This window comes from Nesoenas mayeri, assembly GCF_963082525.1.
Source record: "Nesoenas mayeri genome assembly, chromosome: 25".
NCBI classification, from domain to species: domain Eukaryota; kingdom Metazoa; phylum Chordata; class Aves; order Columbiformes; family Columbidae; genus Nesoenas; species Nesoenas mayeri.
Genome location: NC_137549.1, coordinates 6,299,427 through 6,325,044, shown reverse-complemented (window position 1 = coordinate 6,325,044; position 25,618 = coordinate 6,299,427). Strand labels below are relative to the sequence as shown.

General features: G+C 66.5%; 2 protein-coding genes across 2 annotated transcripts; both read right to left on the bottom strand.

Moving 5' to 3' along the window:
• Nucleotides 1–1,201: 1,201 nt before the first annotated feature.
• TLE5 (TLE family member 5, transcriptional modulator) lies at nt 1,202–7,565 on the bottom strand (the record flags this gene model as incomplete). Its single annotated transcript, XM_080359037.1, has 7 exons — nt 7,459–7,565; nt 6,985–7,082; nt 5,666–5,729; nt 4,023–4,067; nt 2,989–3,051; nt 2,060–2,134; nt 1,202–1,423 (listed from the first exon to the last, which is right to left on the bottom strand). Exons 1-7 carry the CDS (start codon nt 7,483–7,485, stop codon nt 1,202–1,204), a joined length of 594 nt encoding a protein of 197 aa, XP_080215163.1. The 5' UTR covers nt 7,486–7,565.
• A 2,786-nt stretch (nt 7,566–10,351) lies between these two features.
• LOC308049401 (transducin-like enhancer protein 1) lies at nt 10,352–20,220 on the bottom strand (the record flags this gene model as incomplete). Its single annotated transcript, XM_080359028.1, has 20 exons — nt 10,352–10,459; nt 10,690–10,766; nt 10,870–11,020; nt 11,094–11,241; nt 11,421–11,668; nt 12,459–12,708; nt 12,916–12,992; nt 13,064–13,248; nt 13,333–13,459; nt 13,592–13,747; nt 13,857–13,901; nt 14,018–14,122; nt 14,461–14,477; nt 14,865–15,060; nt 15,402–15,476; nt 15,636–15,698; nt 18,157–18,201; nt 18,741–18,804; nt 19,443–19,591; nt 20,197–20,220. The coding sequence occupies 20 exons, from the start codon at nt 20,218–20,220 to the stop codon at nt 10,352–10,354; spliced, it is 2,310 nt and encodes a 769-aa protein (XP_080215154.1).
• Nucleotides 20,221–25,618: the final 5,398 nt, after the last annotated feature.

The following is a 25,618-nucleotide window of genomic DNA, read 5'->3' as shown; positions in this document are numbered from 1 at the left end:
TTGAGAGCCGGCTCCATCACGGCAATCTCAGCCCCAGGGCGACACAGGCCAGGTTTTCCGGGGGGGCAGGTGTCACATCAGCAGCTTATCCCCTGCACCCAGCGGAAAAATGAACCACGCACGCGCAGAGCAGCGCTGGGGCAGCCGCAGGGAGGGTCAGCGCTGACCCCCAGGAAGGGCGCTGGGACACATCACGGCGGGGGCAGCTCCTCCAGACACCGCCCCCCTGGGGAAACTGCGGCAGAGTCCAAGGTTTGCCAGCAAAGCCACTTGCTCTTCCCCCCTAGTTCCCTGTGTCTGGGGGGCAGGAGCGGGAGGGAAGGATTTTAAGGTCACCCCAAAGGTGGCAAGAAAGGAGGCAGCAAGTCACAGATTTAACCAACCTTCTTATTTCTTTATTTGAAAGGCACAGCTTGTACGTCCTTGATACAGCATTTTCACTTCCTCTTATTATAGGTCAAGTGATTAAACACAAAAAGCAAAACAAGATCTTTCTAAAGGACTATATACAAACACCAGGTTATTATTTAATTTTATTCTTTTTTTGTTCCTTTTTTTCTTTTTTAGAAGACACGCTAGCGCACGGAGATCAGAACAGAGAAAGCTGCTGTATCCTCTACACGGGGCAGGGGGGGTCCAGGACGGCTCTCGGACCCCCGCCCCGCTGCCCGAGCCGGGTGCGATGCCGGAGGGGAGCGGGTGGCGGGGGCTCCCCGCCCCGCCCGAGGAGCCGCGGGACCGGGTGCGAACAGATACATGCAGAACAGCAAGGTGCCGGCCTGTACTAGTGCAGGGGGCGCGGGGACGGGACGGGGCGACGCGATGAGCTCGAGCGCGGGGGGAGGGAGGAGCTGGTTTCGGGGCAGGGGTCCCAGCAGGAGGTTGTGCAGAAACCGTCAGGATCAAGGGGCGTCTTTAAATACCAAGTAGGGAGCGGCGGGAGCCCCGGGACCGCCGGGCTGGGGCTCGGCCCCGCGATGGAGCAGGGACGGGGAGCCAGGCTGGGCGCGGGGAGACGATCGGCCACGCGGTTGCTGCCGCGGCGCTCGCGTCGCTGCGGAGCAGCCCGCCCGCAGACGGCGGTGGGGCAGGGACCCCCAAACACGAGCCCCCTCCCTTCTGCTGCACAGCAACTAGAGAGAGACACTGCATCCTGCGTTAGCCCCCACCCCCACAGCCCCTCCCCCGGCCCCCAGCCGCTCTAGTCGGATTTCTCCCCGTCATCGTCCTGGTGGGCGTCCCCGTCGTGGCCGTTCTTGTCCTCCTTGGACAGATGAGCCTGGGAGCCCAGGGCCGAGAGCGAGAGCAGCCCGGTGCCGGTGCTGACGGCCGGGAGGGACGGCGGCTGCAGCCCCACGGGCAGCGGAGTCAGCGGCAGCGCGAGCGCCTGGAGCTGCGACAGCTGGTGAGCTTGAAGCTGCTGCTGTAGGGAACGACGGACGGGCACAAGACAGGAGAGGGATATTGTCATTTTGAGCGGACTTGGGCGCCAAACCAAGGGCCTGTGCCAGCAGCCAAGCTTAAACCAGAGACCTCAGCGTCCTGGAGAGCAAAGGCCCAGGGAAAAGAACAAACCAACCACCACCACAACCCCAAACCCACATTCCAGATTCCTTGGGCTGTGACAGCCTCAAGAGAGGACCCAGCAGCCCAGCCCCAGCGCCACCAGCCCCTGGTCCATGGCACGTCTGGCCCCAGACTCCGGCGTGTTCTGAGGACGCAGCCAAAGCCCTCCCGACCCTGACCAAGAGCAGATGGTGTTTTCATGTCAAGAAGCTGCTGCAGCTCCTCCTCAAACCCAAAGCTGCTCTCCTTGCGCCCTGCTGGGCCGGCGCGGGGATCCGTGCACCCTGCAAACTCACGTCCGCGTCGTAACAAGGACTTTGGTGCAACCCCTGCACAAAACCAGCCCCGCGCCAGCAGGGCCAGCCCAGCGCGCCCAGCTCATCCCCGCGGGCTGCACATCCGCAGGCGGTGACCCCCCTGTCCAGCTCCATCCCCAAGGCCAAATGCACCGATTGCCATCCCGCCAAACCCAAACTAAACGTGCATCACGTACACGGATGATGGAGTTCAGTTCTGGCGCCGTAACCTGCTTGGCTCGCTCGATGGCTCCCAGGACTTGCTGCTGATGCTGGTGGGGGGAGAACAGAGGGATTCGGGGTCATTTCTGGTGCTAGGGGGAAGGAGAACAGGGACCTATCCTGGGTACCAACTGCAGCAGCTGCAGGATGCTGCTGTGGGAGAACCCAGCACAGCTGCTCCAGACACCAGCAGGAAAAACAGCTGTATCACTTACTTTAAATAATAAAGGACAATTGTCCTTGCTCCTCTGAGAGCATAAGGGCACTGAGCACCACGAGGGCGCTGAGCACCACGCCTGCCCAGTGCTCTCCAGAGGATGGATTCTGCTTCACCCCCTGGCAGCAGGACAGGGCTGGGGAGGGGAAAGGGGCTGCACTAAGATGCAAAAGGTTTCACCGTGGCTTAGTCATTAGGCAGCTCGGATCCCATCAGCAAAGCACTTTGTCCTCCCCGAGAACGGGCGGATGGGAAGAACACAGCCCACCCCTCAGCCCCATAACTAACGCAGACCCAGAAACAGCTGCACCCCACAGCTGGAGAACAGACACCAAAACAGCAGCCACGGAGCAGCCGCGGCACCTGGGCTCTGCGGGGAGACGGGCAGGTACCAGATACGGCACCGGCGGCGCTCCATGTTCCTCCTGCCTCAAGCAGCAACTCCAGTGCCCTCCCAATCAATTTCTCGGGAGAGTGGGAGGAGCCCATCAGCTGCATTAATTAACAAGGCAGAGGAACCAGATGGGGGTATCTGTTTGAACACCACCCTCCTCCAATGAGCCGCCCAAAGCTCCCACCGTGCAGAAGTGGCCAATGACTCAGGACTCGCGGAGGGAGAGAACAGAGTCCCCTCGTCCCATCCGCCAGGGGAGGGACGGGCGCCCCCCAGGCCCCGGCGGGACTCACCTCCTGCGAAAGGTACGGCAGGACCTGCGCACAAATCCCATTCAGCCTCTTGACGATTTCAGCCTGGGAGGGGAGAGGAATGGGGAGGAAAAGCATCAGGCGGCTCTGGACTGGCCTCCCTCAGCACCGGCTGCTCTTCCCCTCCCCACGTCCCTCAACAGCCCTAGGAAAACACATTTCCCCGCATAAAGGTGTCCTGGTGCCATGGCGCAGGGCTGTCACCTCACCCCCTGCACAGTTAACACATCAGTGCTGCTGACTGCAAAAAGCTTCCAATGTCCTCCCTCTCTGGGTCTCCAATGTTCATTTAACAAACCAAGAGCAGCGGAGATGTGTTGAATTACATTTGATGAGGTTTCCCAGGGAAGCCAGGCTTGTGGGCTCACCAATGAGGGCGACGGGACCGGAGGCACCCAGCGCCTTTGTGGGGAGCAGGATGTTGCTACGAGGCTTTATAAGTGAGCCACAACACGCAGGCGAGTCTGTGACCGCGAGCTGAAGCCAGATAGAGTCAGGCGCAGAGGAGTTTCATGTTGTTAACAGCACAGGTAATTAGCCACTGGGGATAATTAACAGCTTAACCACCAGTGAGGGTAACGAACAAACTCCTCCGGGCTGCAGCAGAGCCTCTATCACAAGGAGTCTTTCTTAGGTCTGTCATCACGTCACCTCATCAGCCCATGAGAAGAGCGCTCTGCCCGGCAAGCGCCCGCGGGAGCCAGCGGCGCCGCTCGTGACCACGGCAAAGCTCCCTGGCACGGGGGGCAGCGGGGCCAGGAGCCCCCCTGGGTCCCTCCAGCCTCCCCGTCCCTCCACTCGCCGCCTGCGCGGCCGCGGCTGCCGCCCAAACTGCGCTGGGGCAGCAGAACGCGCCCACAGCCCAGGGTGGACCCTCCGTCCGGCACCGCGACCCTGACGCTTCACAGGCTCACGGCATTTCTAGTGCCGAAACAGCACCGAAGTGACGGGGGCAAAGCACAGCAGAGCAAACACCGTCCCCAGGAATTAGAGCACTTGGAAACGCCTTCCCCTACCTGTTTGTGCATTTCAATATTCAGCCCGTAGGACATCTCGTAATACTGTAAGGGGGGGAGAAGAGAACAAAAGAAACTGTAAGTCGAGCGTCCATCAGGTAAAGCGGCTCCGTACCGCAGCGCTGGGAGCCGCTGCGTCCCCAGCGAGGTCCTCACAGCGCTGGGCAAGGATGGGAGAGCAGAGGCCCTGGGAAGCAAAGCCAGCGGGAGGCAAACACGGCACAGATCCCCATGCTGTGAGGGAACCCACCAACGGGGCCCACGCGGCACCGCCGAACCGCCGGCATCGGGGTGAGAGCGAGCAACGCTGCTTCCAACCTGGAAAAAGGCCGCACAGGTCCCACACCCACAGCCAGACAGAGCCCGGCCGCGAGCTTCGCCCGGCGGCGTCCGGACGCCCGCGCGGCTGCTTCGGCAGCAAATGGAGGAGATCGCAACTGCCCTTCGTCTAGCAAGGAACACATCCAGCTGCGCGCAGCGCCAGCTGTTTGGGAAGGAGCTGCGTGGAACAGAACACACGCACCAGCAAACCCACCCAGAAAAGCCCTGCTCAGCAGCAACAGGCAGCTGCGGAGTCATCTATTGGCAGGAGCCACGAAATCCTGACCCCTGGAAGGAGCCGCGTGAAGGCTGATGTTTGACCGTTTAGAAACCTCCTCCCTCAGCTCGCAGGCTGCAATCGCGATTCTTCTGAAGGGAAAGAAAAATCCACATCTGTGCTCATTCAATTCAAGGAGAAGCTCACTGGCGCTCTGGTGCCGACGTCGCGAGCCTGAGAAGCGCCCAGCTTGGTATCGCCATGATCTCAGCCTGCGCCAGCGCCGCTGCCGGCTCTCCAGGCTTCTTTGCATTCTGAAGCCTGAGCAGGAAGCAGGAGCTCGACCCCCGAGCTGCTCATTGTGACTTATTCAAAACCCAGAGCAGCTGGAGCAGCTTTGCACACCCACAGAAAGGCTCCTCTTCGCTCGCCGGCGGGAGCCGCGGCAGCTCCGCACCAGCGAGGCAGGAGCCGCTGCGCCTGCGAAGCTCGAGTGCTGCACGACCAGCGACAGCCCTTCCCCTCCGAACCATCCTGGTGACTGCCGGCGTTACAGGAAAACCACCCATCTCAGGCACACCGGGAGGCGACCGTCCATAGCGGCAATCACTGACCCGGAGAGCGGGGACACCTCCCGCTAACACACGAGGAAATCCACGACCCAGCACCAAGCGCCCTGCACCCCACAGCCTTGAAGTCTGGACACACGGACAGCACAGGAGGACAGAGGGGGCAGCTCCCTTATCTCTCGTTTTAAAGCCCTCGCTCTCCTCTGAGGAGCTGCTGGATTCATTTCTCCATCTTATCTCTTCCTTCTAGGGCAGGTGCAGCAGCTGCGAGCACACACCAGCTCATCGATACGGACGGTGTCACAGCCTCCCAGCTCCTTGACGGGGAGGGCACAGAGCGCGGCCTTGCCCGGTGTCCCCCTGCCAAAGGGCTCGTCCCCATCACCTGGCAGGCGAACTGTCACCCTGCCTGCAAGAATACCACGAAAAAGCCTTGCTTTCAGAAAGCCAGTTTCGGCCTTGCCGAGAGACCCGCCGCTCCATGGCGCGAAGGCAAAACCGGAGCCCCCACCCGCGCCGCCAGGGCCGGTCCTTACCATGACGTAGTGACGCTGCATCTCCGACTTCTCGCTGGCTAGTTTGTCACATTCCAACTTCAAGCTGAAAAGCCAGAAAACAGTAAGAAAACCACAAAACAGGAGGTGAGAGAGTCGGCGGCCGCGGAGCAGCTGCTCCCGCACGGCCCCAGCCCGGCCACACCGGCTCCCCGGACGTCCCCGTCCCGGCTGCACGTGCTGGCGCGGCGGTGACCCCAGAGCCTGCTCCCTTTTTCCCAGCTGCAGCCCCACCAACACACGCCCACCCAGCAGCTGGAGAACGACCCCCCGGGCAAAGCCCGCCGTGGGGAGCAGGAAGCCGGGGAGCAGGAAGCCGCGGCGGCTGCCCAAGGAGGGGTTTGCGGCTCCCCAGCTGACAGCGGACGGGCCTGTCCGCAGCACACAAGGGATGCTGCAATACAACTTCAAAACCAAAGCCAGAGCGGTTTCTGGAGGGCTGGGGGGAAGCTCAAGTGCAGCACATCCCTCCAGAAGAACGGCTGTTTTTCCTCTGCCCTCGGTTCTTCACACCCTTCAGAGACAGCGACGCTGCTCCCAGGGTTTGTGAGACTCCAGCTCAACAGCCGAGCAACTGCAGCCAGCGTGTGCTGCGCTTTTGTGTTTCAAACAAGGAACAGCTTCACCTACGCAAAACGTGCCTCTTCCCCACCAGATTAAGTCCAAGGGGGTGGAGTGGGGGGGGGACACCCTCCCTTCCAGCCGCCCCTTTCTGGGGCGCCCCACTGCCCAGAGACATAGGGATGTGCAGGAACGGCCTCTGCCCAACGGTTGTTCCGCCTGCTCCTGCCAGGACGACACCAGCTCAGGTGCGACGTCCTGCTGGGCCAGGGCAGCGGCATCCCCAGGTGATCAACCCAAGAGCCCCGCGTTTATTTCTGACACGCACAGCAACAGAGCGTTCGGGTCAGCAGAAGCGTTTCCACGCGCACCCGCAGAAAAGCAGCAGCTTTGGGCTCTAGGCGCTCCCTGCAGCACCAGCCGTCCAGGAACGGCAGCCAGCCAGAGGAGCCGAGGAGCAGCGCGCAGGACGCGGGAGGGCTGGAGGGGTCCCGGCCGGGCGGCGCTCGGGGGACAGACCTCGGCTGGAGGGGAGATGCGGGTTCTCCCCACTGGGCTCCGAGTGGACGTGACGAACCCTGCCCCAGGTTCTCCTCCAGCCAAGGGTGCCCCGAGCCGCGCAGCCGGTCCCGCCGCGGCGCCCCCGTTCCGCCCGCGCAGCAAAGCCGCCACCGGTTCCGGTCCCGCGGCGGAGGCTGCGGGCGGACCCGGCCGGGCCCGCGCTGCGCGGGAGCGCGTACCTGTGGTACTGGGCCTGCAGCAGCTGGAACTCGTCCTTGATGCGGTCGCAGGAGTCGGAGGTCGTGAACTTGAGCTGCTGCGGCAGGTGAGAGGAGCCCTTGAACGAGAGGAGACAGCGCTGGGCGCCGGGCGGGAGCCGCCCGAGCCCGCCCCGGTCCCGCCGCCGCCGCGGCCAGCTCGCTCGGCCCCGGGGCTGCACCCGGCACGGGCAGGCCGGGCCCGGCGGCGCCCCGGGGACCGCGATCGCGACGCGGGACGCGGCCAAGGTCACGCGTGGGCCCTTCCCCCGGGCCCGCCGCCCCCCGACAGCGGCAGCGGCTCCGCCGGCGCGCGGCCCGGCCGGGGCTGGGGGGCGGGGAGACCCCCCCGGCCGCTCGCTGCCGGCGGCGGGAGGCGCTGGGCGAGCTCGGCCCCGCCGCGCAGAGGCCGGGCGGCCCCCGCGGCCCCCGGTGCTCGGCCCCGCCCCGCCGTACCGAGTGCCGGCTTTGTGGAAACATCATGTCAGGCTGCGGCTCGGCCCCCGCGCGGAGCGGCCCCGCTGCTGCTGCCCCCGCCGCGGCTCCCCGCGCCGCCGCCGCCTTTGTCCGCGCCGGGCCCGGCCGCCCCGGCCCCGCGGCCGCCCCGCCCCGGCCGCGCCGCTCGCCCCGCGCCGCTCCCGCCGCCCCGCCGCCGGAGCCTATTGTCTAATGGCGGCTGCGGCTCCGGCTCCGTCCTGCGGCTGCTCGGCACCACCTGCCGCCGCCGCCTCCCCGGGCCGGGCGGGCCCACGGCCGCCCCCGCCCCCGCCGGTCCCGCCCCCGCCGCGCGGCGCCGCGGCCGCGGACACCGGGCCGGGCTGCGGGGGCTCCGGCCGCGCCGGGGGCGATAAACCGGAGGCCTCGGGTTGTTCCCCCGGCCGGGGCGGCCCGGGGCTGCTGCCCGCGGCCGTCGGTCGGGCACGGGCTGGGGCGGCTGCGCGCCTCCCGCGGCTCGCTGGCCTGGAGGTGCCGTGACCCACCCGGTAAAGGCAATTCCTGCGGCTCCTGGCATCGCATCCTTATTACACGGTGGTAGATGGAGGGGGAGGCTTTGCTGTTAATGAAGCCACCGCTCCGGTTTCTCACAGCTTCTTAAACCTGATGTGGCACCGCAGGACCTGAACCGCGCTGGCAATGCGGGGAGCACCATTGGGTTTTCATTTTCACATCCTTCCCCAAGTGCAGGTTTACATAGGGAGTTGTTTTGTTTTATTTCAATGAGCAGGAGGGAAGGCAAAGGCGAGGGAATTCACCTGCAGCTGGCCCCGAGCAGATCTCCCATCTCAGACAGTGGGAAATGCTGCTCTGGATGCAAACTCTGGTCCTAAACCTGATGCCTGAGGAGCAGACCCTGTAGTTCCTGTCCTGGGGGATCAATTACATCCCTGCAGAGAGGTGGGGAATTTAGGCACAGACTTTGTTGCTGGAAGAACTCGGTTGCCATGGGGCCTCTTACATGTCACACACGCGGATGTGCCTGAGCTGGGCTCAGGTCCTTGGAAGCCAGCCTGAGATTAACAGGCAGGAGCACGCTGGTGTGTGAGCGCGCAGGGAGCGTTCACCAGGTTTAGATGCTGCTGTGTCTATCTTCAAAAATCAGTACATTTTCTGATTAAAAATAAACCCCTACTTGTTATGGCTCCAGCGATGCAGGCTGGGCTGTTGTGGTATTTATTATAAAGAGAACAATATATAATAGCTGCTGAGTTATTGTGAAACCTCGTGCATATTGTGCAGTAGCTTTTTTTTTTCACTTTGACATCTCCATAGTAGTGAAAACTGTGGCAGCTTCATGCCAAGGATTATTAATAGTGCAGGCAGGCTCTATGTCCCTGCAGAATCGGGGTTGGAGAGCAGGGCAGACAGACCCCCCCAGCTGAGCAGCGTCCCGGTCCCCTCGTCACACGGGAAGCTGAGCCGCCCTCGCTCGGGCTCTGCACAGGGGCAGCGAGATGCGGTTTGTCACTGGCGTGTGCAGGAGACCGGACTGGGTCACCGCCGGCCCCGCGCCGTGTCCTGCCGCACCGCGGAGCTCTGCCCGTGCCGGGAGGCACTGGGGCACGGCCGGCGTTCCCTGCCAGGCTTGTCACCTTCTGCCACGCTGCGGGGAGCAGGAGACAATGGGATGCTGAAGGGTTTGGCCCTCAGCCCCGCGCTGCCTTCCCCTCTTTGCGACAACTCACCGTCCCTCCCTTCCCAGTGGGAAATGAAATGTTCCTTTATTGGCTTTTATGTTGGCTACAAAATGTTCCACTTTATCTCTTTTTTTTTTTAATTATTTTTTTTTTTTTACTCTTCTTACTTTCTTCCAGGAAACACACTAATTTATGGTGCGATCTTGGCAAATCCCAATCCAGGGGAACACAAACTCGCTTGTGCCTAGTAAATGACTCTTTAATGTGCCAGTCTCCAGCGGGGCGATGTGTCCGCATCTGAAGAAGGGGGAATTACAGCCTCGCCCGAGCAGCGGGTTCGCCCGCGTCTGCAGGGCTGAACAGGGCAGCAGAACAGCCCACGGAGGGGATTCCCACCCGTGTGTCCGGGCGCAGCCTCGCCTGCCGGGTCAGCTCAGCCCCCCACGGCGCCAGGGCCCGGCGTCCCCCCCGTCCCCCCCGTCCCCCGCCATGGCCGCGCTCCCCACCCCGCGGCCCCAGCGCCGCTTCCCCACGGCCGCGCTGGCACGAGGCCAGACCGATAAACCAGCGCCGGCTGCTCCCATCTCGCTGCCTTCCAAAACCGCTTCCTCCAGCAGCGGCCTCTCCCCACAGCCGCAGGGACAGCGGGGACACAGCAGCGGGGTCGTCACCGCGCACGGGACCGGGACAGGGCGCCGCTCTGCTGTTTTGTTTGGTTTTATTATTAAATACAGCCTAGGAGGAGGCACAGAGGGACGTGAGGACAGAGACCATCCTCTCCAGCCTGGCCCCGAACCTTAACCAAAAAAACCAAAACAACCCCACCAAACCAAACCAACAAAACACAACAAAAAGTTAAAACCATCATACAAAAATCCTAACAGCACCAGACCCCCCCCCCCTCCGCGTCCCCAGCTCCCTCAGTCCGGATTTAGAAACAAACCAACAAATAAAGAACCAAACAAGGAGAAATTCCCCGGGCAATTTGCTGCGAGCAGCAGCGGCCGCCCCCCCGCGCGACGCCTGGCGGGGCCCGCGGCCCCCCCGCCCTCGCCGCTCGCCCCGCGCTCGGCCGCCGCGGCCCGGGCTGCACGTTCTTTGGGAAGTCAGCGGGAGGGCAGGGAGAGCCCGCCCGTCCGTCCGTCCGTCCATCGCAGGGGTGTCTGCCTGTCCACGCGGCGTGGGCCCCCCCGCGGTTGGCACCTCTCGTGGTCTCAGTAAATGACCTCGTAAACCGTGGCTTTCTTGTCCCCCGAGCCGGTCACGATGAACTGGTCATCCGTGGAGACGTCGCAGCTGAGGACGGAGGAGGTTTCCTTGGACTGGACAGAGGAGAGGAGCGCAGGGTGAGCACGAGCAGCACCCCAGGTGAGGTCCCACTCCCACCCCACGGCCTCGGGGCACCAAGTTGTGCCCGGGGAGGCTGCAGGGACGAGTTTGTGTACGGGGCTGATGATTGCCAAGATACATTCACAGCCGGGTTGTACGGGGCAGTCCCGCTCTGCACAACCGCGGCCAGAGCAGCGTCTCCCCGGCGCCGAGGGCTGCACACCTGGAAGATGCTGGCTCCGTAGGGCGTGCGCCAGGCGTTCAGCAGGTTGTCCTTCCCCGTGCTCACAAACCACTTCCCTGGGGCGGGAGAAAACGGGTCAGCATTCGGGACCCCAAAAGGACCAAACGGACCCACCTGGGGCCGCACGCAGCCCAAGCAGAAAACACGGAGCTCGCCTACCGCAGGAGGCGAATTTGAGGGAGAGGACGCAGCTCTCGTGGAGGTGCAGCTGGTACTTGTCGGGTTTGGTGACGTGCAGGATCTCCACGTTGCTGCTCTCCATGCCCACGGCCAGCCACTCTCCCGTGGGGCAGTACCCCAGGGAGAAGATCTGGGGGGACAGAGGGGCTGGGGCAGCGCCGGCCGGTCCCGGCCCCGCGGAGCTGCCGTCAGCCCGGCCCTACCTGGGAGCTGAAGTCGTGCTGCTGCAGCTGCCGCCCCTCGCGCAGGTCCCAGCACCGCACCGTGTTGTCCAGCCCCCCCGTCCACAGCTTGGTGCCGTCGTTGGAGATGTCGATGCAGCTGGCGCCATCCGTGTGGCCCTGGAACTGCCTGGGGAAGCGCGGACGGGGAGGGGAGGGCACGGCCGTCAGGGCTCCGGCATCCGCACGTGAAACCCCGGCCGCGAGGACGGGACTGTCCCGGGGCCTGGGTCAGACCGCGGGACCGAGCGGTGCCTGTTCCCAAGAGCTCGGAGCAGCCCTGCCCGCGCCGCCCGCGCCCAGGCTCACCTGACCAGGCTCTGGTTCTGCAGGTCCCACACCACGATGTTGCCGTCGCTGCAGCAGGAGAAGCAGACCTTGGCGTCGGGGCTGATGGCCAGGGCGTAGCAGGCGGGGGCGGAGGAGGTGAGCTCGGCCTTGATGCGGGGCGTGGGGGCCGCCAGGTCCCAGATGGACAGGGTGCTGGCCTCTCCGCCCACGATCAGGCTCCGGCCGTCGGGCAGCAGCTTGCAGGAGCGGATGTAGTTGTCGCGGTTCTGGGGTGCAGGAGGGAGGACCCCGTTAAGCCCTTCAACAGCCCACGGCTCCGAGCACTAAAACACCATTTTTCCCTGCTCCCGAATTTCTGATGCAGCTTGAAATGATCTTGACTCAGTCATTTCCTTGCTCATGCATCTGTATCCTCAAGGTCAGCACCATCCAGGAATATTTGTCAGGCTGCCCAGGCCTCAAGGCCAGCAGGTCGAGGAGAGGACGTGGGTTTGGGCTGCTCAAAGCAGGCACAGGGACAGCGACTCCGGCAGCCCATTTCAAACAAACCTCAGAGAGCACAGGTTAAAAACGCTCTGAGGTGAGGGCTGCGCTGCCAGCCCGGCTCTGCGGGGCTGCGGCCCGACACACCATTTCATTTACTTTTAAAAGAAATAGAAGTTGTCCCTCTAGCCAGACTCACACCAGCAAAAGCAGAAACAAGGACAGAGCTGCACCAGTGATGCTTCAGCCCGTGTGACTGCAGCCCATACGAAGTATCTGGCCAGGGGGCTGACAATGGCAAAGGTTCATTTTAAGTCAGAAAAAGCAATGGCAAGAGCGGGGGCTGCACAGGCCCCCAGCAGCTTGGGACACTCAGAACAGGTGAGTGTGCAGGGTGGCACGCTGGCATCACGGAACCACCATCCCGCACCAGCAGCCCCATCCCGCCCCACTTAGAAACACACACAGAGACTCTGCCCGGGGCACAGACACTCCCAGCGCCCCTGAGGTCCCTGACGGGGACCCCAGACACCGTCACCACGACCCCGTGCAGGGCAACGAGCCCGGCCTCACCAGGCAGTCCAGCTGGGCCACGGCGGTCTTGGTGCCCGGCTGCGCCACGTCCCACACCTTCACGCAGCCCTTGCCCCCGGTGTACACGTGCTGCGTGGAGTTGCTGATGGTGACGGCGCAGACCACCTCGCCGTGGGTCAGCGTGTGCAGCTGCCGGGCGTGCCGGGGGATGCCGGAGCCGGTGAGGGCGTCGGGCGGGAACGGCACCGGCTGCATCTGCCCGTCGGCGCTGACGTGGAACGAGTAGGCGCTGGAAGGGGACAGAGCAGCGAGAACAGCTCAGGGTCCCGGGGGAAGAGCAGCCCAGCGTGCCCGGCCCCGGCAGCGCGGCTGGGAGCCGGGAGCAGCGCGGTGCCGAGGAAGCCCGGCCGGGCACGGCTGCGCTGCTGCTGCCCCCGCCAAGGCCGTGCCCCCCGCTGCCGGAAACGCCATCCCTGCCGCAGGCAGCCCCACTTACGGCTTCCCTGACGTCCCCAAGGGCATGCTGGCCGCCAGCCCCGGGACACGCATGTGGGGGTGCGGGTCGTAGCCCACCTGCGGGAACAGCGGGTAAGGGACGCTCGCGCCCCACGGCCCCGCATCCCCGCGGCAAGAGGTTCACGCACCAGGGGGGAGCGCCCGTAGCTGCCGGCTCCCACGGCGGCCGCAGCCCCGTTGAGCTGCGGGGACATGAGGTGGAGGCTGCCGTAGGCACCGGTGCCGGCCATGTCCCCGTTAACCGCGGGGTGGGCCATGCTGAAGGCGGCTGAGTAGGGGCTCTGCATTCCCAGCGGGTTCCTCAGGCCCAGGGCTGCCAGGGGAGAGGCGGCGTGAAGGGACGGGGCAGGGGCCGTCCCCACGGGGGCTGCGGGACCAGCGCTCAGCCCAGGCTCACCCAGGGAGTCCACGGAGGCCTTGGCAGCGGTGGGGCGAAACTGGGCAGCGCTGGCGCCCGGGGCCGCGGTGTCACCCTGGGAGGTGGGGGTGCTGGACTTCAGGCTGGGCGTCCCCGCCTTCTCCACCTGCCGGGAACAGAGCAGGGAGACCTGACAGCCACGCTTCCGCCCTGCGGGGGTGTCTCCTCAGGCCCCCCCAGCGAGCCGATCCCTGCTCCTCGCCCTCCGCAGCAGCCCAGCCCAGCCCAGCACGCGTACCGTGGGCGCGTCCTTGCCGCGCGGCGGGGACGTGCTGCTGGACGAGGCCATGGAGGTCGGGCTGAGCGGGACGGGCTCCTTCCTCCCCAGCGGGACCTTCTCCGCCGCGTTCTCCCGGGACGAGTAGGAGTGCACGCTGTGCGGGGAGGACGGGTCCTGGGGGGATGGGGTCAGCCGCAGCGGTGCAGGCAGGAGGGCAGGGACAGCCCGGCCACAGCGAGCTGTGACATCCCCCTGCCCTTTCCCAGCCCCCCGGCGCACTCACCTCATCCACCACCAAGTTGTCTTCGCTTTTGTCCGCGTCGCTGCCCTGAAACGCAGAGGGCAGCTGGAGCCACGGGGGCTGGCGGCTGCCCCACGCCCAGCTGGGATGCTGGAGGTGTGGGGACGACAAGAGGGGACAGGGATCCCCAGCCGAGGACTCACGTAGTCCGTAACAAAGTCCTTCTCCTCCACCTTCCTCTTCTTGCTGCTGCTCAGGTACTCGGAGACGCTTCGTGCCCGCTCCCCGTTGGGCAGCGCCAGGGAGCTCTGGGGACACAGAGTCAGGGGCTCTTGGGACCGGCAGCACCAACGCGGGGCTGCGCCGGCTCCGTGGCACAAGGGGCCCCGTGCAGCCCCCGGTGCAGCCGGCTCAGGCTCCAGCTCCCACCAAGGCGTGACGAGGTGGACAGGATGGTTTTGCCCATGTGCGGTGGGGAAGGGGTCCCCATGGCAAGCGCACCCACCCGCTGCCCCCGCAGAGCTGCGCCAGCAGCGAGGCCTCGGCTGGGGACCAGGACCCGTCCTCGCAGCCGCCGGCGCCCCAGGACCCGCCGGAGCCTGCGCAGCCACAGTGAGACGGTGCAAGAGAAGGAAAAGGCACTTACGGGGCCGGGGTCCCGCTCTGTCGCCGTGGCAACCCATTGGCGCAGCAGGAGGAGGAGGAGGAGGGAAGGAAGGACATTGTGCCACCACCAGAGCCCCGGGAAAGCCGCCCGCTCCTCCACGGCGCAGGGTGCTCGTGGCAGCGCCGGGCCAGCGGCAGGACGAGCCCCAGCCTGTCCCGCTGCCCCCCAGCAGTGCTGCTCGGTGGGGACGCTCCCCACCCAGACCCCTCGCAGGCACCGAGCCCCCGCTCCACAGCCCGGTCAGGAGCCCCCGGGCGTGGGACAAGCCGCCCCCCGCAGCCCCGGCCCCCCCGGGAGATGCCCATGGGGAGCAGAGGCAGCCCGGGGCCCAGCACTACCGGGTCCCGCGTTTGCTGGCTGCGGGACGGTCACACCAAACTCACCCCTGGGCTCGGTGTCGTGGACTCCTCGGTCATCTTTGGCAAGGAGCTGGGCCTGGGCCCCCAGCGCCCCCGAGAGCGCCAGCAGCCCCGGGGCGCTGCCGATGCCGGCCAGGCTGGTGGGCTGCATCCCCGACGGGTGGGGGGTCAGGGGGATGGGGGGCGCGTGGTGCGAGAGGTGCTGGGTCTGCAGCTGGTGCTGGAGAGCAGCAGGAGGAGAGAGCAGAGGCGAAGGGCTGTGTCAGGACGGCTGCGGGGCGGGGGGAAGCGGCTGCTCCGGCCCAGCAGCAGCCCTGGGCCAGCCGGGGACTGAGCTGGGTGAGGAGGGGCAGGACACGACCCCAGGGTGTCCCCAGCCGAGCTGCGAGGGCCACCGCGTCCCTCCACCACGTCCCTCCCGCTGCCTCCTCCCACCCTGCGACAGGAGCTACTGGGACGGATGGGGACGCTCCCCATACCCACAGCACCACAGCACCCTACCACTGCACCCCGCGCGAACGCGGGCGTGTGGGGACAGCGGCAGGCAGAGGGCTGACGTACCCCGATCGCCGCGTTCAGGTCGGTCATAGTCACCTGCTTCGCACGCTCCACGGCCTGGACCACCTGCTGCTGGTGCTGCGGGAGAGGAGGGTCGGGTCACCCGGGCAGGGACCCAGCGCCCGCAGGGCGTCACTTCTGCAGGGGAGGGGCAGAGCCAGCCCCGGCCCGGGCAGGGATGCTCCCCGTGCCCCGAGGGAGCTGCGTGTGCTGGGACGGAGCCCGCGGGTCACCCACCTCCTGGGACAGGAACGGGATGAGCTGGGCGCAGATCACGTTCAGCCGCTTCGCGATCTCCGTCTGGCGGCAGAGGCAGCGTCCTCAGGGCAAGCGGCAGAACTGCCCCCGACGCGCCACGGGGTCCCCAGGCACCCCCGACCCACCACCACCTCGGCAGCCCCAAGAGCTGCTGCTCAGCACCAAGGAGCAGAAACGCCCCGGGGAGGGGCGGAAAAATCAGGAAAGCTGCTTCCTAACACCACCAACACCAAAACCACGAGCCCAGCATCCTCCACCGCGACCCAAGAGGCTCCCACCCCCTCCCTGCCGGGGATGGGGAGCCCCACGCAGCCCCCAGCCCCGCGGGTCAGCCCCCGCAGGCTCCCTCCGCCCCCGGCGCAGCCTCCTGCGGCACCGCAACCGCTAATTGCGCTCTCCGGCCGCAGGAAGCCCTGGAGAGGTGCTCTCCTCGCAGCTGCTGCTTTGCTGCAACGCTCGAGTGCCACAGGCAATCAGGAGCGGCGCGGGGCGCGCAGCGGCGTGCCGTGCCCCCAGCGCACCCCCGCCGCGGCAGGACCCGGCCCCGCGCTGCGACGCCCGGCGGGGGGAGCACAGAGCTCGGCACCCCCAGCCCCACAGCCACAGCCCTGGGGTTGAGCCCAGAGCTTCTCGTCAGCCTCTTGTTGGGGCTGAAGGGCCCAATAGCCGGGGACGGAGCCAAGTCCCCGATCTCCCCGCAGGGACCCTGGGACACCCTGCGCTGCCCTCTGGAACAGCCACCAACCCATTTGTGCCAGAGCCATAGAGAGCAGGAACAATCCAGCACCCGCCCTCGCTTCCCCTTCCGAGGGAGGCAGAAAAAAGAGAAAGAAAAGAAAGCGAGCGGGGGGAGCAAGGAGATTTGGCAGCCGGCGGTTCTGGGAAGGATTTAGCTGTCTCCCGGGGCCGGCAGTGATGGATTCTCTTCCCTAATGCACTGATGGGCAGCAGCTCCTTGGGGAGAGCTGCCTCCAATTCACTCGCACTCGTTAATGTGCAATTTACTGGCACTTTAACGCTCTCAGCATGAAAAATGATCATGCTGTTTCAGCCCCCCCAGCCACCAGCCCCGTCACCTCCCCTCCGGCTCGCGGTGAGCAAGTCCAGGGCCAGGCTGACTTGGGGAGGTGGTTTTATAAAAAGCCACAGGCCCCTTCCACACCAAAAAGCGCCCCCAAAGCAACGATAAATGGATTAACGTCTCCTGCTCGTTCCTGTCTTGAGCTTCCCCTGCTGAGCGGTGGCTGCCTGGAAAGCTGCAGCACCACAGCCTCCCAAACCCGGGTAAAACCCCCCCGTGCCACAGCCCTCGCCGGTGCCAGCGCTGCCCTCATCGGTGCCGCGGGCACCCGGGGGTGCTGGCGCGGGCAGCAGCGCCCCGCGGCGCCGAGAGCCCTGCCCGTGCCCACGGGCAAGCGAGGAGAGGCGGCGACCCGATCTCCCCGCGGCGGCGACAAGCGCGGCTCCCGCGCAGGCGGTTCCCACTGCTCACACAATGGCCGCTGGCTGTCAGAGCAGGCTCGCGGCCCTTGTTAAAAGTGCAGACAGCTCGCTGGCGGGCGGCCAGAGGCACCTGGAGCCAGCAGAAAACACGCGCCTGCGAGGGCTGGGGAGAATCAGCAGCCGGAGGAGAGGAGCGGGGGACCGGCAGACCCTCGGCATCGCCCGGCGGGACGGCGCGGGGCACGGCACGCCGTGGGACACGCCCGGAGCGGCAGAAAGCCCTAACCGGCAGGCGCGGAGCTGGTGACAGCGTGTGCCGGGCAGCCCAGGGCCAGCGCCCGCGCAACAGTTGGCGGAGGCGGCGGGCGCGGGAAGGAAGGGGCCGCGGCTGCAGCGCGCCTCGGCAGGCTCCGCAGCCTCTTTAAAAATAGATGAGAAGAAACCTTCTGTCTCGGAGCAGCTGGTGACCTGGAGCGCGGCGCAGCGGGAGGAGGGAGGGAGGGATGGGGAGGCAGCGGGGGGGGATGTGCAGCCCCAAGGCCCCGGGGAGCCCACCCGATGCTGCCCCCCACCTCGGGATGCTCCTCATCGCCCTGGCGAGCCGGCCGCAGGGCCAGCTGGCACGGGGCAGTTGCAAAGGCAGCGAGCCAGAGCTCGTCACCCTGCTGTGGCACGGCACAGCTCGCTCTGCGGGAGCCCATCTCCTCCGTGACGGCCCCCGAGCGGCCGCGCACAACCGACGTGAACAGTCGTGCAAGCACAAGTGCTCCACCACTGCTCTCTCCCCGCTGCAACAAGCTTATCACAACCCAGCTGAGAACATGCTGCCGAAAGCCAGCGAGCAAATGGCAGCTCACAGCAGAGCGCACGCGTCTGCAGGGAGCTGAGACAGGCCCCGGCCGCGACACGGAGCGGGGCAGAGCTCCCAACAGCCTGCACAACCCCAAACAGCCCTCGCAGGCTACAGCAGGAGGTGCTTCCCATGCATTCCATGGGGACGACCCCGAAGGGGCAGGGACAGGGAGCTGGGACACGCTCCCATGCCACTGACACTCACCTGTTTGTGCATCTCGATGTTCAGGCCATAAGACATCTCATAGTACTGCAAAGGAGAGAAGGCAGCATCAGCATGGGGAGTCCAGGGGGCCTCACAGCCCGAAATCCCTCCCCGGTGCTGGTGTGTGGGGTCACCCTGCTCACGAACACCCACACTGCGGCCAGGCCGGGGGAAAATAACGGTCCCCAGCTCGTTGTCTGGGAGCAGAGGTGTCGCTGGCACACGGTTGCAGAACGGACCCAGTCGCCGTCCGTGTGGGAGAGGCTCTGCCACGGCCCTGCCACCGCGCGCGGGCACAGCCGGGCACAAGGGCACAGCCGGGCACAAGGGCACAGCCGGGCACAAGGGCACAGCCGGGCACAAGGGCATGCAGGGACACCCGGGCGCGCGGGCACAGCCGGGAGCGCGGGGACACCGCAGCTCGTGCCGGGGAAAGCCAGACCGTAACAGGCACAGGAAGCAGCTCTCAAGCCCAACCACACAGCCGGCGCACGGGGAAGCCAAAGCATCCCGGGGCTGCGCGTCCTTTGATGGTTCAGGAGACGCCCCCGCCGCCCCTCTCCGTTCAGGTGCAGCTCACTCACCATGACATAATGACGCTGGATTTCTGTTTTTTCTGTTGCCAGCTTTTCACATTCTAACTTCAAGCTGTAAAAATAAAGAGAAGAGGAGAGGAGAGAGAGGGAGGGAGACCCCCGGCCCACCTCCCAAAGTCTCCAGGGCTGGACGGAGCACAAGCGCTCCCAGCACCCCCACGCTCCAGCCTCCTGCTCTCAGGTTCAACCCCGCTTGCCAGCACAAGCCAAGAAAACCACCTGAAAGAGGGTGGGAAGGGGCTGATAAGAGGAGACGGACGGCGAAGGGACCGAGGCGTCGGGAAGCAGTCTGCACAGTTTTAACCCCCTCCCCAGCATCTGCTTCCCAAATGGAGCGAGCTGCAGAGCCGAGCTGCGTCTCAAACCCTGCTCTGCCCGCACCGCGCGGGGACAGGGAGCTGGTCTCGGCGGGTCAGATCAGCGATGACTCCAGCTCAGCCCAGAAGCCGGGCCCTGGAAGTCAGCGCCCTCGTCCCAGGGCTTTTGGCAGAAGAAAGCCGAGTTTCTCCCTCTGGCTGTGTCATTTCAAGCTCCCAAGCTGGCGCTTGGCACAGCCGTGCTCCAGATGGACCAGTGCCCACAGCAGCACAGGACAGCGCTTCCCGCCAGCCCGCACGGACACGCAGCTCTCGGCAGCACCCGCTGGGTGCCCAGGACCTTGCTGGCTCACCAGCTCTCGCAGCTGCTCACCTGTGGTATTGGTTCTGCAGGAACTGGAACTCCTCCTTGATGCGGTCCAGCGTCTCTGGGTAGGTCAGCTTGAGGGACTGGGCGGTGCTGGGGATGGCGCTGGCAGCGACAGCAGCTCCCGAGGCAACCGAGGGTGCCTGCAGATGGGCCTAGGCAGAGGAGGGGACCCGGGGTCACTGCCCACGGCCAGCGAGGTTCCCGAGTCCCTGGGGTTTCCTGCGCTTGGGAGATCAGCACATGGAGGAGGAGGAGGAGGAGGCCGTTACCGCAGAGGAACCTGGTGACAGCGGGGCACCGAGGGGACGCATTCTCCAGCCTTTCAGCACCAGTTCAGCCACGGAGCCAGAGCAGGAGGATGAACAACCAGCGGCACGGAGCACACAGCGCTCGGCCCTCCCGCCCAGCGCCGGCACGGGCTCTGTCCTCACCCACGTGCCACATGGCAGAGCTTCCCACCCGCTCGTCACCCGTCCCACGGTCATGCCCTGACCACAGCCCGGCTTCCAGCACGTCGGCAAACCCAAACCCGCGCAGTGCTGGGGCTCCGCGGCTGTTTGCCAAGAGCCACAGCGCTCCTGCGCGTTACACGCGCTCGGCACAACTTGCCAGGCCAGGGCTGCCCTGTCCCGCGGGGCGAGGCAGGTGCAGGGCTCGCTGCGGGGTGCGGGTCCTGCTGTGACCGGGTCCGCGCGGCTGCCACCGCACACCCGGCTGCCCGCGGCCCCGACGAGACGAGGCCAAACGGCGGGCTCACCGGCGGCCGGTTCTGCGGGAACATCTTTAGCACCAAACGGGCCCAGGATCCCTCTTGCTGCTCCAGGTCCCGGTGCAGGCTCAGGACGGGGCCTGGGGACGCTCCCCAGCTCCGGATCAGGTCCTGGGAGAGAGACAGGGAGTCACCGCCCGGCGCTGCCCGCTCACCGGCCGAGCCCCGGGACACCGGCTGCCCCCGTGCCGCGCACCCCGGCTGAGCCACCCGCATCCCCGCGGGGACCGGGGGACCCCGGGGCTCCTGCCGGGCCCTGCGGGACCCGCCCGCCGCAGGACCCCCCGCCGCCCCCGGCCCGCGCCCCCCCGCGCCGCGCAGACAATGGCCCCGCCGCCGCCCGCAGCAGGTACGGCCGCGGGGAGGGACCGGCCCCGCCGCCGCCCCAGCCTGGAGCGGGCCCAGGCCCCGCCCGGCGGGAGTCCCGGAGCAGATCCAGCCCGGCGCGGCGGCGACCGAACCGGACCGGTGCGGGACGGGACGGGACTCACCGCGCTGCTGGCCCCGGCCCCGGGCGCGCACCCCTGCGGCGGGGCGGGCCGGGCCGAACTGCGGCGGGCCCCGCAGCACCGGCAGCACGGGCAGCACCGGCAACACCGAGCAGCACCGGCAGCACCGGGCCCGCGCCCCCTCCCGCCCCGCCGGGCCCGGCGCCCCCGCCCGCCGCTCTGCGGAGCGCGATCAATGAACGAGCGCCAGCGCCGGCTCCACGTGGGGCCTGGCCCGTGCGGCCAATCGCCCCGGCCGCCAGCCAATGGGAACCCGCGGGAGCGGCCCCCACCCACGTGGGGCGCGCCGAGCTGCCTTCCCATTGGCCAAGCGCCCCGGCCGCCGCGGAAGGTGTCAATCTGGGGAGGCTGAGCAGCCAAATAAGGGGCGGCTCGGGCGGGGAGTGGCGTTAACCCGTGCGGTGCCGGGCGGGGGCACCGGGGAGCCCCGGGGGAGCCCCAGGAGGGCGGGCACGGCGGGGCAGCTCCGGGCCGCCCCCCAGCGGCAGCCCCGGCCCCCAGCCCCGGCCCCCAGCCCCGGCCCCGCGGCGGGACCCGCCCGGCCCCGCCGCTCCCGCAGAACGGAGCGGTTCGGTTCGCACCGAGCGGCCTGCGCCTCCCGCCCCGCCCGCCCCGCTCCCCGCTCTCCCCGCTCCGCTGCTCCGGCCTGGCTTTGAGCAAACACTGAGCACAACAAGTCGTTGTCCCCCGTTGCACTCTCCTCTGCCCCCCCGCCCCCCCCTTTTTATTTTCTTTAATCAAGAAAAGAAACGAAACCCGAAATCCTCCCCTGGGGCTGCGGGTCTCGGTTCACCGAGAATTCCCTGCGTCATGTGATGCGGGAGCATCCTCCTCCTCCCCCTGCTCCGCGCCCCGGAGCCCCCGGCCGCTCCCCGCTGGGGACGCGCACACCCCCGCCGCCGGCACAGGGCTCTGGCGTCCAGCTGGCCCGTGTGCGGCTGCCGCCCCCCGCCCCGGCAGCGCCGCCGCCCCGCGGGACGCGGCTCCACGGCAGAGCTGCTTCCCTGGGAAAGCTCAGGCGTGGGCGGCCGGCTGAGCTGGGGAAAGGGACCCCCACGTTGGCAGCCCCAGCGCCCCCCAGTCCCGCCCGCCCTCCTCCCCCAGGCCCCGTGTTTCCAGCCAGCGCGCTGGGGTCCGTGCAGCCCTCGGGCTTCTCTCGGGGGTTTTCTGGTGCTTTTCTCCTTTCAGGGAGATGGGTGGTTCGATGTTTTCTGCTGCCTGCAGGTCAATCCGGGCTTACACAGAGCAGGAAATACAACATTGGAAGAGCGGCAGCTGCGAGGGGTCACCCTCTCCTCGGGTTCAACCTTAATCCAGGGGCAGGCTCAGCCCCTTTCGTCCCCGCCGCAGCTCGTCCCCTTGGTCCCGTCACCATTTGGGAGGCGGCGATGGCAGCGGCCCGCGGGCCGGGCCCGTCCTGCCCCCGCGCAGGGACAGGCCTCGCGGGGCGTCGAAGCGACTCTGCTGAGCAGAAAGCAAAGCGAACCCCACTGCTTCCCCAGCCCCTTTTCCTTTGCCCGGGTGGTGTTTGCTCAGAGAGACCCCAGCGCCGCCATCCAGAAGGGAAACTCCCTCCCACCCAGCTGAAATGCACTGTTAAACGCGCCCCTTGAATTAGCTGAGCCTTCCCGCACCCAAGGGTGGCAGCATTGAAGGGGTCGCGTCTGCATGTTGCCCGGAGTGGGGACAGCGCAAGGCGTTTAAAACAGGAAGGGAAAAATCCAACAGAAAGCAAATGATCCCAAAACGCGCACACAGAGACGCAGCCGCACACACAAACACACACACGCACGGGTCAGGAAGCAAACGGGGTGATGGGGAGGGAAACAACAACTGAAATGTTCAAGTTACCTCTGATTTTTGTGTTTGGTTTATTTTCTAGGCTTTTTGTATCTTTCAGACACCCCGGTGAGCCCAGACCCGCCCCGGCTCGATGGGGCTGGGGAGGTGGATTGGAATTTGCCTTTGCCTCTGTTCCCCATCACCGTCGCGCCGGAGCGTGTGGCCGCTCACGCCGGCTCCGAACGCAGCGCTGGCGGGGACAAGAACCCGTCCTGGGGGACCATTTGCCTCCGGGGCCTGCTAGAAAAGAACAATAATAATAATAACCTCAACAAAACCACTAAATAGAGCGTGACTGCGCTAAGGCCACCCCGTCTGTGCCCGGGGGGCTCGGGAGTCCCGGAGCAATGGGCTGCGCGGCTGGGGGGAGAGTGGCAGAACAGCGGTCTCCCAGCCCTTATTATATTTTAAAATGTAATAACAGCGCGATGTCTATTTTTGTCGATGGAACGGTTCATTTCTGGAGGAGGGCCATAAATCTCAAAGGGAGGGGAAATAATTTGGCCAAGGTCATGTCGAGGCGGCGGGAGTGTAAAAGGGGAAAAGATATTAAAATAAAGACAAAAAAAAGCAGTGGAGAGCTGGACTATAACACCAGCTTCGCCCCAAGCCCCCTCCCAGCCTGGGAACCCGTCCCCTCTGCCCTGACGCTTGAAGCGTCACCCCACGGGGCTGAGGGGGCTGGTGAAGGAGCAGCGAACAGAGACCCCAACACGCGGCTCCTGGCAGGACCCTGGTGCCCTCAGGCGGGTCTTGCAGCCCCTTCTCGTCCCTCTCCGTGGCCACAGCAGCCCCCACGCTGCGCCTGGGGACCCCTCGCCATTGTGGCAGCTCATCCAGCACCACGCAGGTCAGGCCTTCCCTCAAGGGCCAGGACGGGTGGGAAAGGCCGGACACCCCGCGGCCGGGCTGGCGCTCCCCGCGCGCAGCCCTGGCACAGCCGCGGCTCCATGCGGCTCCTGGCAGGCGGCAGCAGCCGAACTGCTGCTCGTCCCCTCTGGCTGCTGCTGCGGGCGCGGCTGCCAGCCCCGCCGTGCCTGGGCAGCTCCGGTGGGGCTCCGCGGTTACGCGGCTCCCAGTGGCACCGCTGCCGAGGGGCATCCCCAGCCTGCCAGCCCCTGCGCCAGGCACCGGTGCCCCCGCGCTCCAGCAGGACGGGCCACCGGGCTGGGACAGGCTCCTGCCCGGCTGCTCTAATGAGAAAGGCATCATTTAGCAGCCTCCCGTGGGGGGGCTTTCCCATCCTCGGTTCTTCCTCCTTTTGCTATTTGATTTCTTCTCTATCCCCTTCCTTCCTTTAGTGAGATCAAAGCAGTCTTTGTGGCACCGGGCACGTTTCGTAGGAATCGTCGATTAGAGTCTGTGGGGCACTGACGGGAGGAGAGGAGGGGGAGGAGGAGGAGCAGGAGCAGGAGGAGGAGGAGGAGGAGGAGGAGGAGGAGGAGGAGGAGGAGGAGGAGGGAGCCCCGCGGCCCCCGGCCGGGGCTGCGGAAGGGCTGGGGCTGCCGGGCGGCCCCGCGGTCCGGTCCCGCCCCGCTCCGGCGGCTCCGCCGGGCTCTTGCTGCCCTCTGCCGCCGGCCGGCGCTGGGCACGGCGCGGCGCTCCCCCCGTGCTCCCCCCGTGCTCCCCGCGGCGCGGCAGCGGGACGGGGCGGGCGCTGCCGGGGGCGGTGGGACGGTGCCCGGTGCGCCCCAGGGGACCGGCCGGGGGCTGCTCGGGGAGCCCAGCCTCGCATTGACCCCTCGCCAGGGTCTCCGCATCCTCCAGGGCCGCGCTGGGCAGCACCGTCACCCCCGGGAGCACAGCGGGGTCCTGGCCCAGCGCCCCACTGAGGGGGGGCCCGGGGGACACAGCCGCCCCCGCCCCGTGCCACACGAAGCTGCCAACATCCCCCGGGAAGGTGCGACCTGCACCGGCCGCAGCCACCCGTCCCCTCCCGGATCCCGAGCAGGGGCCGCCGCGCGTCCCCCACCCGCAGGCTCATCTGGCAGCAGCCTCCTCCCGTGGCGGCCGGCCAGGGAAGGGGATGTTTAGGGGATGAGTAACATCCTTCCTGGCAAGGCCTCCGCCGGCTCCTGGAAGCGCGCGGCGGGCACTGGGAAGCTCAGCCCCTGCGCCTGCCTCTTGCCCCAGTCAGCTGAAGAAAGATGCCAAGAGCAGGAGGGATCCGGGGGACGAGGCCGGGGCGAGCGAGCCGAGCCCGTGCAGGCGGCAGAAGCCGCAGCTGCCAGGGGCGGGAGGACGCTGCGTGGCAAAGCAGGAGGCGGCCAGGAGGCACAGGCTGGGGGAGGCAGCGCAGGGCCCCTCCGGAGCGGGGCTGCAGGCCAGAGCCCGGCTGAGCGCTGCCAGGAGCGGCTTATTTTGGAAAGGAGGCGTCTCAGCTGAGCCCTCGGTGTGCGGAGCTGTTGACGCTGGGGAGCAGGATGGCTCCCAGGTCCCAGCCATGCCTCGCGGGCCAACGCTGCTTGGCGTGAATCTGCCCCAGCACAACCAGGACTGGATCCCTAGCGCCTGAGTCACCCGCTGCAGCGGCCACAACCAGGACCAGTGAAGGCAAGAGGGATTAGAGTTCGCAGCAGAAAATGGACCTGCTTCGCCTTCCCCAGAGGCCTCCTGGTGTCCATGGGGCTGGGAAGGCAGCACACAGGCAGCTCCCTGCCTGCGCATCGCTGATGGTTTGGGATGCCGTGAGCTGGGGGAGGTCTCCGCCCCGTTCCCGTGCAGCGGCACAGCTGGAGCGGGCTGGGACAGAGCCGCCGCGCGCCCCGCGCAGCCCTGCCCCTGCGCCGCGTGCCCCGCGCAGCCCTGCCCCGCAGCCGCACGCTGCAGCATTGCGGCCCAGCTGGTTTTTCCAGAGATGCATCCAAGGGGTGAAATCGGATCTGAAGGGAAGGGAGCTGGCACGTTCCTGGCTGCGCACAGGAGCTGTCAAGGCAGCGCCGGGAACTGGGCACCGTGGCCAAGCACAACCGAGGAGCCAAGGTCCCGAACCTGCGCTGTGCCGCGCTGCCTCGCACTCCAGAAGCTGCTGCTGCTGCTTTACAGACCTTTGTTTGCAA